The 12685-nt window shown below is 35.4% G+C and overlaps 5 protein-coding genes and 1 pseudogene across 6 annotated transcripts, besides 10 other annotated features; all 6 read right to left on the reverse strand.

Moving 5' to 3' along the window:
* Positions 1 to 163: 163 nt before the first annotated feature.
* TVAGG3_0264490 (uncharacterized protein) lies at positions 164 to 892 on the reverse strand (the record flags this gene model as incomplete). Its single annotated transcript, XM_001582937.2, has 1 exon — positions 433 to 864. One exon carries the CDS (start codon positions 862 to 864, stop codon positions 433 to 435), a length of 432 nt encoding a protein of 143 aa, XP_001582987.2.
* A 770-nt stretch (positions 893 to 1662) lies between these two features.
* Positions 1663 to 2280, reverse strand: TVAGG3_0264500 (RNA polymerase II transcription regulator recruiting protein; the record flags this gene model as incomplete). The annotated part of the gene is made up of 1 exon (XM_001582936.1): positions 1663 to 2280. The coding sequence occupies one exon, from the start codon at positions 2278 to 2280 to the stop codon at positions 1663 to 1665; it is 618 nt and encodes a 205-aa protein (XP_001582986.1).
* A 1139-nt stretch (positions 2281 to 3419) lies between these two features.
* Positions 3420 to 7352, reverse strand: TVAGG3_0264510 (dedicator of cytokinesis DOCK family; the record flags this gene model as incomplete). The annotated part of the gene is made up of 1 exon (XM_001582935.2): positions 3448 to 7347. The coding sequence occupies one exon, from the start codon at positions 7345 to 7347 to the stop codon at positions 3448 to 3450; it is 3900 nt and encodes a 1299-aa protein (XP_001582985.1).
* Positions 7353 to 8246: 894 nt separating this feature from the next.
* Positions 8247 to 8275: a terminal%2Cinverted (terminal inverted repeat of MuDR-4N1_TV transposon ID:TVAGG3_0264520).
* Positions 8247 to 9019: a mobile genetic element.
* Positions 8986 to 9019: a terminal%2Cinverted (terminal inverted repeat of MuDR-4N1_TV transposon ID:TVAGG3_0264520).
* Positions 9020 to 9079: a mobile genetic element.
* Positions 9048 to 9073: a mobile genetic element.
* Positions 9048 to 9073: a terminal%2Cinverted (terminal inverted repeat of MuDR-7_TvMULE4 transposon ID:TVAGG3_0264540).
* Positions 9080 to 9103: 24 nt separating the features above from the next.
* Positions 9104 to 9125: a mobile genetic element.
* Positions 9104 to 9125: a terminal%2Cinverted (terminal inverted repeat of Kolobok-1_TV transposon ID:TVAGG3_0013400).
* Positions 9126 to 9489: 364 nt separating this feature from the next.
* On the reverse strand, positions 9490 to 9905 carry TVAGG3_0264560 (annotated as a pseudogene). The gene has a single exon. A coding segment is annotated over exon 1 (416 nt).
* A 77-nt stretch (positions 9906 to 9982) lies between these two features.
* Positions 9983 to 10164: a terminal%2Cinverted (terminal inverted repeat of canonical_Maverick-1_9 transposon ID:TVAGG3_0264570).
* Positions 9983 to 12685: part of a mobile genetic element that runs on past the window's edge.
* On the reverse strand, positions 10165 to 10491 carry TVAGG3_0264580 (uncharacterized protein; the record flags this gene model as incomplete). The annotated part of the gene is made up of 1 exon (XM_001582933.1): positions 10165 to 10491. One exon carries the CDS (start codon positions 10489 to 10491, stop codon positions 10165 to 10167), a length of 327 nt encoding a protein of 108 aa, XP_001582983.1.
* Positions 10941 to 11153, reverse strand: TVAGG3_0264590 (uncharacterized protein; the record flags this gene model as incomplete). Its single annotated transcript, XM_001582931.1, has 1 exon — positions 10941 to 11153. One exon carries the CDS (start codon positions 11151 to 11153, stop codon positions 10941 to 10943), a length of 213 nt encoding a protein of 70 aa, XP_001582981.1.

Raw genomic sequence — 12685 nt, forward strand, 5'->3', positions numbered from 1 at the left:
ATTCCAAAATTTTTATTTTGCTATTTATCTTCGATTCTTTCATTGTTGATTCTCCAGGATCAGAAATAAGAAGTAACTCTAGTAACTAATGACTAATGTCAATATTACCTGCAAAAATGTTATCCTAATAAGGTGAAAAAATTATAATTTCAAAAATATACAGTAAAGATTTAACAATATTTCTATTGCGATGTAAGACCGATTTTTTCAGATGCGGTAATAAATTGCTCAAAATAGAATGTGAGCGCCAAAAATGATTTTCTTTTGGCATTAGCCATCTCGGTATCTATTAGTGTCAACTTCTCTGTAATGGTAGAGTGAAGATCTTGTAGTTGTTTATTGTAATCAGCAATTTTATCACTGGATTTTTGAGCACTTTTCTCTGATATTGCAGATTGAGCTTTATTAATGGCTTTATTGAGGGTTATTTTATCATGAATATCTGAAACTTCTTTGAATAATGGGGAGTTCCTTAATCATTTTCAGAACATCGTCGTAAGGCTTTTCCACGTATAAAGGTAATAGCTCATCTGCAAGTTTCTTCATATTTGCATGATAAACATCAATTGATTGCTTATATTGAAGAGATTCTTCGGTTTGAAGAATTTCAGAGGTATTCGTTGCAATATCGTATATAGTACTTGCTACATTAAGAATGTTTATCCTGATGACTTGAATTTTGTTTGCGCATGTTTTGGCCTCTCTCTTAAGTTCTTGCGATTCAGATAATAAAACTCTGAAACCCATAGGATCTTCTGGAGTAGAAGCTTCTTTTACTTTAGTTGCTAGTTTCTTTGCATTATCTTTTACAGCAGATTTAGCAGAATTAAAAGCAGCCTTTGTAGAATCCCAGACCGATTTCATCTAAAAATTTTGCTCACGAATAAAAATGATTTTTTAAAATTTGAATTTTACTTTCTAAAACATGTATATATTAGGGAAAATACATTGAGTTTTTGAATCGGCTACGATAGAATTATCCTCCATGACATGTTAGATCAAAAATGACTCGAATCTGAATAATTTTGGAACTACAATGACCATAGTACAAAAACATGATTTATGCGATCATTTATTTTGATTAGCATTTGAAATTCTGTAAAATTTTGATAAAGGATAATTGTAATCACATTTGTTGGGATAAATATTAAGCAACTTTACATTTTTCAGAATCAATTCAATTCAAAAGATTTCGAAAATTGAAATGAAATAATTCATTTTCTTTAGGAATATGATTGTAAAAATAATGTTTCAATGGAAACTTGTTTATTTTTATGGAAACAATTCATTTTTTTAAAATTATTTACATAACATATTCCATCATTTCATAATAAACTCGAAGTACACTTCATACCTTGGTTTACATTACGTTGGTGATAATAAGTTTTCGTATTTTTATTGTATCTAATTATATTAATTCATAATAACAAATTTAATCTTTATTTAAGCATTTATAGGTAAACCAGTCACTTACATTGAAATAAAACATTATATAATATACATTTTAATTACAAAATAATATCTACTGCTTAAAATAAAAATTTGTTATATAATCTTTTCAGCATTTAAAACATACATAAACAATAAAAAACTATTTAAAATAAATTTTATTAACAAATAAAACAATAGAAATTTCCAAACAACAACTTTTTTTTCCCCGATTCAATAAATTAACGGTAAAAATTCATCAAATACCGATTCTTTTGGTTCTTTTACACAGGTCGGAACTTGAAATTCTTCACGTTGAGGATAACACTTGGGTGCTTGGTTTTCAAATTTGGATGCTTCAATTAAAATAGGTTCCACCATATTATGATTGCATAAAAATTTAAATCTGTTCTTAATGCTGGTGGTTGATCTTCCTTTAAGATGCTTCGCAATTGATGACCATTTATTTCCAATTTTTGATCTTATTTCTAAGAGGATCTGATCTTCCTCTGGGGTCCAGACATCATGACTATAAGATGGATCATGATGGATAATCCATCTCTCTCTACATTGCTTTCCTGTCCTCGTTCCAACATATTCTGCAATTTTTCCCCAATTTTTAGCTCCAAAGCGCCTGACTGCATCCGTGAGTTTGTCATCTTCTGCAGCTGTCCATCTTGATTTATGGACAAACATGTTTATTGGGGATTTTGATAACTCTGTTGGCTGATTTATGATGATTGGAGCGAAAACAACAGAGGCACTTTCTTCAAACTGGTTAACCTGAGGAAAAGGTTCGAATAAAGAGCAGCCAAATTCATCCTGATCAAGAGATATCGGCTCATCTAACATCATTTCTATTTGAATTATGTCACTCCGGTTTTTTCGTGACATGTTAAATACAAAAAAATTGTCATTGAAATCTATTTTCTAACATTTTACTGTACAATTGATTGTAATTGATATACAGTAATTTATAAATCTTGACACTTTTATAGTTAATTCACAAATTTTGAATGGCAATCGAAATGATGATGTGACATGTAAGTATCAAAAAAATCGTCACTGTTTCAGTCTTGGAAATATTTTAGTGGGTGACTTTGGATATTGATTTAAAAAAATTTTACAATTATAAAAAATTGAATGTTATAGCAGGTCAGTTTGAATTCTCATCATACTGTTTTTTTAATTTTAATCTAAAATAAGGTATGCAATCTAATAAAGAATGTTTTTTATTGATGTTTAATATAAAATATTGTAAACATTTATTTTGGATTGAAGTTTTAAATCTTTTTCGAATCATGCTACAATTATGAATCCAAATTATTTTGTCAAATCCAATTGTCAATTTTTTGTTGACGTTTCAATTCGAATCCATTCTGATTCATAATTGATAATTCCATCAACATTACGTTTAGAATTCAGAGCATATTCTAAAAATCAACTAAATATCTCAATGGATTTCAACATTTAACGGATATTATTTTATTTTCAGATTCGATTCGTTTAATCAATACGGGGATTGGAAAAAACAACATATTTCAGGATAAGGATCTGATCTCAGAATTTATTTCTCCGTTCTTGCAATTCAATATTTTTTCCATTTAACATATATTTGATTTCATTATATCTTAATCGCATCAAATCATATCACATTGCGAATGCATTCAAATAATATTTCTTCATTTTTATTTTGATTAATTTTTTTTTAAATATCTCGTTTTAACATGAATCAATAATTCTTGAAACCATCTAATCATGAACGGATCGAGTTCAGATAATCATGATTGGGAAAAATACATGAATTAATCATTTCCATTTATAAAATATCATGAGGTCATTTCAATTTTTCAATCCAAACGGATCTGAGTTTGAATACTTTACAATTCACAAAATACATCATAAAAATAAAAATTCAAAATAACGGAATCCATTCATTTTTCTTAATCACTCAATTTAATCATAAGAATAAATTTAACTTTTTATCTATAATAAAGTGTTTAAAATAAAATAATACGCTTATTTGAACTTTGGAAGTGGGTCATTAGCCTTTGTCTTCAAGTATTCGAAGAATGAGTTGAAGGAATCAGAAATTTCCTTTCTCTGGGACTCATAGAAGACAGAGATAACATTCTTTGCGATGAAAGCCGAAATGTTTTCATCGAGTGGTTTCTCTCTCATCTGGATAATCTTTGGAACATCTCTAGCGAGAGGGCTCTTTGGCTTGAGGACAGTGAGGTCGAGCACTGGTGTCTTTGTTGTGCAGACAGCCATTGCGAGAGATGCAAGAGCCATTCCGAAGACTTCTGTTCCGAAGTTTGGATCGAAGATTGTATCGATGACCTTCGTAGCAGATTCAGTGTCAGCCTTAGAGAGGTTGAACACGTACTTGAGGATGACAGAGAAGATTGGGTTGGACAACTTGATTGTCTGTTGTGGATGGCGCTTGATGAAATCGCACAAAGCGCCGAGTGTGAGTGCGATGTTATCAATTGCCAAGTGAGCTGAAACAACCTGGAAGTAGCATTGCATGACTTCCATGATGTCTTCATCAGCTGTGACTCTATTGAGTGGCAACAACTGTGCGATGAAGCCTCTCTGCATTGCGTGGATGACTTCAACTTGTGCGCGTGCAGCCAACTCTTCTGGGATGAAGTTGATCATGTAGTTGTAGATTGTCGCATAGAGGTGGAAGATCTTGAAGAATGAGCGGTGATCGATTCCATCCCAGTACGACTGGAAATCTGCATCTGAGATCTGTGTTGCATCGATATCTGAGTAGAAGAAGCCCTGGAGAGGTGTCTTGAAGCCCTTCATTGTGTCGTATGATGCTGCAAGTTCCTTCCTCATTCCTGGGTCGAGGCACATGTTGATGTGGTACAATGTGAAGGCGAAATCTGAGAATGTCTCGTTGTTCATTGATACGTACATTCTGTTGAACATGTAAAGATAAAGATCTTTGAATGGTGTGTAGTGGACAGAAAGAACGTAGAAGATACGTGGACTGATAACTCTTCTGACAAGTCTCTGGAGAACAACGATCTCGTTCGACTTGTCGAAGTTGTGCTTGATAGCGAGGTTGAGGATCTTTCCTATGAGTGTGTACTTTCCGATGTCGAAGAGAGCGTTGACGAACCAGCCGACTTTGTCTGTTCTCAAGCGGATCTGGTTCTGGTCTGTGACATAAAGGAAGAGGTGCTTGAAGTATGCGTTGACCCATGCTTCGGCAGCTCCCATATATGTCTTGTTGTTGGAAACAGCAAGAGACTTGAACATGAGGATGAAGAAGAAGTTGACGAGGTGCTGATCCTCGTTTGCCTCCTTCATCTCTTCGATCAACTCGCTCCATGCTGAGAAGATTGGAAGGTGTGCTTGTGTCTTCTCTGATGCAGACTGGAAGGCGTAGTTGAGTGCCCATGTGTGGAGAACCTTGTTAAGTTCGATGCCCATTGCTGGACCACAGACTTTGTTTATGATGTACATGACCTTGCAAGCTCTGTACGGCTGCTTTGAGATGGCGGCGATGACAATCTGGAGAAGGGAAAGCAAGTGGATTCTGATGTAGATTGCACGGGCCTTCTCGATGCAGGATGGGACAAGAATCTTTGTCTGGTAGGCTGTAAGGAAGAAGTCCTGGATATTTGGATCTTCTGAGTAGAATGTAGAGCGAATTCTTGTTGAGAATGTGATTGTTGATTTCTTCTCATCTGCTGCATCGGCCTTCTGGTCCTTGATGCTGATTGGAACTGTTGCAAGTTGTGGATTGAAGTGGCCTCTCTCGTCGTAGCATGGAACATCGGCAGAGCCAATGTACTGTGAGTCGAGCATTGATTCCTGGGCAACACCGTGGAAGAGTTCGACGTGGAAGTGCAAGTTCTGTGGAAGTGGATATGGAATTTCGGCCATGAAGACTTCGTTGAACTGGGCGCGCTCGTTGTGGTACCAGCATTGTGTGTAGACAACAGCTTCGCGCTTTCCTGTAAATGGAGAGTAGATGGACTTGAGAGGAGTATTCTCTGGTCCGGCGTAGAGAGAAATCTTAGCGAAGATGTTACGTGCTTTGACATGGCGCTGTGCCTTGATTGATACCTTTCTGAGACCGAAGAAGAACTTGTTGATGTAGAATGTTGTTGGATATGAAACACTTGGCATTGTCTGGAGAACGGCGTAGTATCCTCTGTCCTGAACTTCTGTAATATTTGTGGCGTTGAACTTGAAGCCTTGAAGCTTGATTGTCCAGTCTAATTTCTGAAGTTCGTGTGTTGTGACGTCCTTCTGGATGATTCTCTCGATGAGCTCTGGTGTGGCTGGCTGGTTGACGATGAGTGGCTTTGGAAGTTCGAGGGCGGCTGAGCTGTCCAAGATTCTGGCAAGTGGTGTGCAGATGACAGCGAATGTTGTGTAGATTGCCTTTGTTCTTGGATATGAGTTCTTGACACACTCGATAGCCTTGAGCTTCAATTTCTGATCTTCTGGCTTCATGTAGTAGTCGTTGACTTCAAGACCAGCAGAAACGAGAAGTGGACGTCTGATTTCGATGACGAGGTACATTTCGCCTTCGCCAATTTCGAAACCGGCGCTTGGATAGTCGTTCTGATAAACACCTGTATCCTTCATCATGTCTCTGCATTTCGGATGTGTGAACTGCCATCTGCTTGTGCAGATCTTGCCTCCGTTGAAGAGGAAGGCGCTGCAGATGATTGGTTCGATGACTTCTGCATTGATCTGGAAATCGATCAAGTTAACGAAGGCGAACGGTGCCTTTGGAATTGCAGACTCTTCTGGGAGGACCTCAATGATGTCCTTTTCGAAGCAGAAGTTGTGTCTCATGCATGAATCATCTGGCATAAACTTGGATGACTCTGGAGTTGGTGGAGTCTTGTACTTGGAGAAGAGGTGGATGAACTCTGGTGTCTTGGACTCTGGGCAGTATGGGTTCTGGACCTCTTTGTTGAAGGAGAGTGCGTTCATCTTTGGACCATAGCATTTGAGAACTGGGTTTGAACCAATTTCTGCTGCTTGGACGAAATCAAGGACAGATCTGTCGTAGATTGGGTTCGGCTTAGATTCGAGCTCATTAACGATATCCAAGTCTAAGAATGGTGACTTGAGTGACTTCTTAACTTGCTCGTTGTTAGCGAGTTGGTCATCCAAATCAACTTCTGTTGGATGGGAATGGTTGATCTTGATTTCTGGGCATGGCTTGAGTGTTGGATCAGCTTGGACAATATCTTGGAATGTGTAGTTGGTGAAGCGTTCGTATGTTGACTTGGAATAGTCTGCTTGTGAATTATCAACCTCGTCATTTTTAACTTCAGCCTCGTCGTCGTCGGATAAGGAAAGATTAAGATCGGATTCGAACTCAGCCTTTGTTGCGTTACCAAAGTAACGGAGTTCTTCCTTGTCTTGATCATCACCGGCAATTCCCTTGAAGTCGAGCAATCTTGTCTCGTAGTAAACTGTCTTGAATTCCTCGTCATCTTCTGGTGGAATGTCATCCTTGCCTTCGCCTTCTTTTTCTGGGCTCTTTGTCTCTGATGGCATAACAAGAGTAGCCTGCATTGGTGGTGGTGGAAATCCAGAAACACTACGCTGTGGCTCTGGTTCGGACTGCTTTGGTTGTTCTGCTACTGGTGTAGCAAGAGAAATTAGTCTCATTGGAGGAGTTGTCTCCTCTTGAACTTCTGCTGCCGTAGATTCTGGTAATTCTCGAAGAAGCAATGATGTTTCGTAATCATAATACTCGTAGTTGACTGTTTCGATGGAAATTGCAAAGTTTTCATTGATTGAAATCGTTTGGACGATGCCTGCTAAGTCAACAAGTCCTTCATAGCTCGGACTATATGCCATAGAGGCATCCGAGCAGGCACGCGACTTACGGCCTGTATTCCGATGTCTAGTTTCGTTATCAGACTCCATTAAAAAATATTAGATAAATAAAAAAAATTCATAAAAAAATTGAGAAAAAACAAAATTGGCAATTTTATTATTTTCCTTATCCATAGTTATATTAAAAATCCTTCTAAAGTCATTTTTGTAAAAATGACGGTTCTTTGAAAAACTTACTCAATTAGTTTGCCAGTTATAAAATTAACTGTTGATCAAAAATAAAATGAAAAATATATCTTCTATGGACTATGGAATAACATTATCTAATAATCGACCTATAATCATAACAGTGAAACTTTGTCATTTTTTTTCGATAATTGAATAAAATACGAAATTTCCAAAAAATAAATTTGAATCTTTTTGTTCCTAGTGCAATAATATGGAGGATTCGATCATCTTTTCAAATCTTAACCGTCATATTCAATTTTAAAATGTCATAAAAAATCAACTAAATTCTCAAAATCATTACAAATCAAAATAATTATCCAAACATAGTATAAATCATTCTTTTTTTCAAGTTCGTTTTACATTTTTTCTTTTGAAATGACGAACAGATTTCATCTTTCCATAATACAGCTTATGGATGAATCGAAATACAATAAACCAATGTAAAGCACCTGCTTTTTGAAAGTTAAAACGTATTTTTTAACTTATTTTGTATTGCAATACATCTTCAGCATGAAAACTAACAATTATCGATAATATTTTATATCTAGAACCACCATTATATCTATTCTACCTTACAAATGTTCAGCTCAGTTGAGCTGTTAGTCTTTAAATTTTAAATTAATATATTTTAATTTTTTGATCTTTCATGCATCGCATTGCTGATACCATCAGGTATAAATGCTAATCACATGTTTTAAATAGTCCAATATTGTTCTTTCACATCGTTTGACATTAAAACAGCTCCAAAAAGTTACTTTATGGAGTGCGGGACAAATTTGCCAGGTGTCACTTTTTCAATAACCTTAAATTACGCTTTTCTAATTTTAAAAAAAATAACCTTAAATTATATTTGAAGAAATTATGTCTATGATATATGTTTTATGCTAGAATCTTGGAGTTTTCATGCACTACACAAGAGCTCCAAGGTTCCAAGAGTGAATGCTCAATAGCAATTATAGAGATGTACCTTTTCAAAATGACTTTTACTGATTAAATTTAATCAATAGAAGACATTTTGAAAAGGTACCTCTACAATTAGATATACAAGAGATTCAAAGCTTCATTTCAGATAGATTTGAAACTTTGAAACTCTTGGTAGATTTTGAGTGAATGCTGACAATCATCTTTGAGAAGGTTTTCTTAAAGAAAACCTTCTCAAAGAGGTTTCTCAGGAGCCTTGAGGCTCCCTTTCGTAATGATTGGGAGCCTTGGGGCTCCTGAGACGAAGAATGGCTTCGCCGAATCTTTGATCAGCAGAGGCCAAATGAAAAGGCCTCTGCTGATGGATTCTCAGGAGCCTTGAGGCTCCCTTTCGTAATGATTGGGAGCCTTGGGGCTCCTGAGACGAAGAATGGCTTCGCCGAATCTTTGATCAGCAGAGGCCAAATGAAAAGGCCTCTGCTGATGGATTCTCAGGAGCCCTGAGGCTCCCTTTCGTAATGATTGGGAGCCTTGGGGCTCCTGCAGCAGAGTATCGCTCCGCTTCATTAAATTTTTTAAAAAAAGTGCCGTGTGGCAAATTTGTCCTGTTCCCCATCTTTATTATTTTTTTTATTCCTTTGAAAAGTGACACTGGATAGTTTGTCCCTTTCTCTTACTTTATGCATAAGGAGCTTAAGGGTATAGTAAACTCAAAATTCTAGAGTTTTGAGAGTGCCAATAAACTCTATAGGCCTATATATATCTATATTTTAAAGGAGAGGTTACGCCATAATATTTGATATTATAAATTATTAATTCAAAATAAAAGTAGAAAATGAAACTAATTTTATTCTAACCTATATAAATATATCAATAATCTAAAATGATTATAGTCTGAACTATATTTTACCAGATTATCAAATATAAGAGAAATGAAATAAGGCATAAAAATATCATAGCATAATTATTGGATAAATGCATTAATAAATTATTTATATCATAATGAGAAAAAATCAAAATAAGAAAATGAGCATAATAATAATTTAATTAAAAACAAAAACAATAAATAAAATGTAATTTTCGTTAATCAAAGTCATCAATGTCTTCGTCTTCTGATTCCCATTCGGACTTGAAAACTTGATAATCTCCTCCTGGTACACTCTGAATGAATTTTTTGTATTTGTTCTGTTTTTTAGAACCTTTTGTAACAGTTTTTTGTTTCAATATCATTTTGGAGTAACAATTCTCTTCAAATGATTTGACATAATCTTCTGGAAGTGGGAAAGATGTAATGCTTTTTGTATATCTCCGAGAAAATGCTCTGGATCATTCCATTCTAAGATTGCAACGTTAACTCTAATGTTAATGTTCTTCCAGGCTCTTGATTTGTCCAAATAGCATGCAATTTTGGAGTTAAACGCTTCATTCATGCAGGTAGATCCAATGGAAGAAACTTTGGAAACTATGGGTGTCCATTTGTGAACCCAGTCATAGAGCATGAATTGAAGTTGGATCGAATTGACACCTTTTTGCCATTCAAAGCATTTGTAATTGTGCGGTTCGCAAAAAGAATGATAGTTAGTATACATATCATGTGTACGGAGGCACTGCGTTCCACCGTACCCATTATATGTGAATTTGACACTTTACAAAACCGTTAACGTATATTTTACAACACAAACGACAACACTAACTTAACCTTAAATATTTACAAAGCCGCCAACCACTTCACTTCACTAATGTAAAAAATAAACGTTCTCACTTACAAAAGTATTGCAACTCTTCCCATTGCTGTGCTTCACACAATAGTTCATATTCTTCAGTATCGCTGCTGTCGCTCCAATCGTCAGAGTCAAAGTCACTGTCAAAATAAATGTTAGTAAGTTTTGACAAAGCTAATGAAACACGTTTACCGTTTGTATCGTATGCTTGTATAAACTTTCCATTCTTCATTCCTTCATAAACGCTCAAACTAACTTTACCCTTTCTCCCTCGTATCTGATAGAATGTATTTTCACGAGGAACGAAGAACAAATTCTTGAACTCATGACCGTTGTAGTTTGTTATCTCAATAGTTTTCGTCATTTATATAAAAATAAAATAAAAATAAAATATAAAAATAAACTTAAAAATTAATGATATCACCACCCTCACACGTATGAAAACATAGCACAAAAATAAATTTAGGTGAAGCGGTGAGATCTCACCTCTTTTTTCACCTCTTTTTTCACCCTGTTGAATTCATTGCTTTATAACTCTCTTCCTTTCTCCAACTCTTCTAACTTCTTCTTAAGTTCAGCAATGTTGTCCTCATGAAGTTTAATCTTTCTCAAAATTCCTTCTCTATCTAATGGTTGCTTTATCTTTCTAAACTGAACTCTACCATCCTTCATAGTATGAATGTAAAAACCTTCTGGAATCGCTCCTGATTTAATGTATTCTACCAAAAACTTTTGTTTCATTGCTTCAGTGACTTTATTTGTCATTTCAATCAAATAAAAATTTTAATATTAAATAAAAATAACGTTATTTTTTCAGTAAGGAAACGCAGGAGTTTTACGATTTATTTGAGGAGTAGGTTCTGGTTTAAATGTTGGAGTCGGTTTAGGAGTTGACTTTTGAACAGGAGTTTGTACTTTCATAGGTTCAGGAGTCATTGAAGGTTTTGCTTGTGAAGGCGTTGGAGTTTGTTTAACTTCAGCTACTTCAGTATTATTTACAACATTTGCTTTATTTCTTTTCAACATCATAACTGCTCCTGCTGTAGCTAGCAAACCTAGTGGGAGACCATATCTTATATAAGACTTGACCAAATGCTATTTTTGACAGGAGCTGGTGGAACACCTAACCTTGGTGAAACTGCTCTTTGCCATTGTGCAGCTCGTAAAAATATTCAATAGGTGCTCCATAATCCTTTGGTAAAGTTTGTTTCATAGATGGTGAAGGTTCACGAGAGCTTGATGAAGAACTCATTTATAAGCTTTAAAAATAAACGTTCATCCTTTATTCCTCACTGTCGTCCGTAGCTAAGTTATAGTCATCTAATCTTATTATGGGGATGCCATTAGCACGCACCTGAATGGCAAAGCAACAATCCCTCATAAATCCAATAAGTGGCTTTGGTACATTTTCAGTTGCTAGTTCAATAGGTCCTTTAACAGACAATTTGTATGTTATTGGAGCAGTAGATGTTTGACCTTGCTGGAAGCAAAAGTCCACTTCTGTTGGAAAACCACATAAGAAATGTGTGTTGTCATAACTATCCCATTTATGTTCCACACTACCATCATCCACCAATGACCTCATAACATCTTCATTAAATCCTATCATATCATTGTTTGTATTGCAAGCGTTCGCAACCATTTCATAAAATACAGGTCCATATGATTTTTCAGGTTCTGCAGGCATATTTCCATAAGCTCCCATGGAAAGCTGAAGATATTTAAACTTAGGGTTCTCAAAATTAACATAATAGTTGTCTTTCTTTCTAAATAGTGCCCAAATACTTTTAACATTAATAGGCGTATAAGCTGCTGTAAATGTTGCACTTGAACTATCTGTATTCTTTGAGAATGAACCATCCATAGGAATCCAATCCATAACTTTAACAGGAAAACATAAAGCCTCGTTTGTATAATGTTCTACAAGTTCTGTATAAATGTTAGGGTCTAAAGAGAATGACTTTGGATGAATGAAACATTCATTAAAATCCATCTTTGTTCGAAATAGTTGTTGGGTTACAGTTGTAATAGTAACTGTTCCACTAGCTTCTACTGACTTCGTTATCATAGTGAATGGTTCATTCCATGGAACAAATTTATTTGTCGGTGGATTTGAATCTGAAGCAAATGCAACTTTAAGAGTTGGATTGAAAGCAATGATATCATTTACAGATATAGATGTGCATTGTAAGGCGTCACTACTGAACTTTACTTTAAGCTGAATGTTTCCTGCAAAAGCTGGAATAAATCGAATAGCTTCTAATGGAAGGAATCTTCTAACAGGAATTCTTAAACGAAGCTTAAAATCAAATGATTTTCCTGCTGTAATTGGACCACTAACAATTTGTCCTGTTCTGCATGTTCCGAATGACTCCATACATCTTCATGTCGAGTCTTTGAGAAAACATCTACTTTCTTTATTTGTTCGGTAGTTTGTGAGTTTGAAGTTATATATGCTTCTTCTCTTGCGTTGTCTTGAGAATATACGATACGACCATTTGCAAGGATTTGATATCCAGCAACTGCATAGAAAGCGTCATCGAAACCAATCCAAAATC

Source organism: Trichomonas vaginalis, chromosome V (assembly GCF_026262505.1).
Source record: "Trichomonas vaginalis G3 chromosome V, whole genome shotgun sequence".
Taxonomy (NCBI): domain Eukaryota; phylum Parabasalia; order Trichomonadida; family Trichomonadidae; genus Trichomonas; species Trichomonas vaginalis.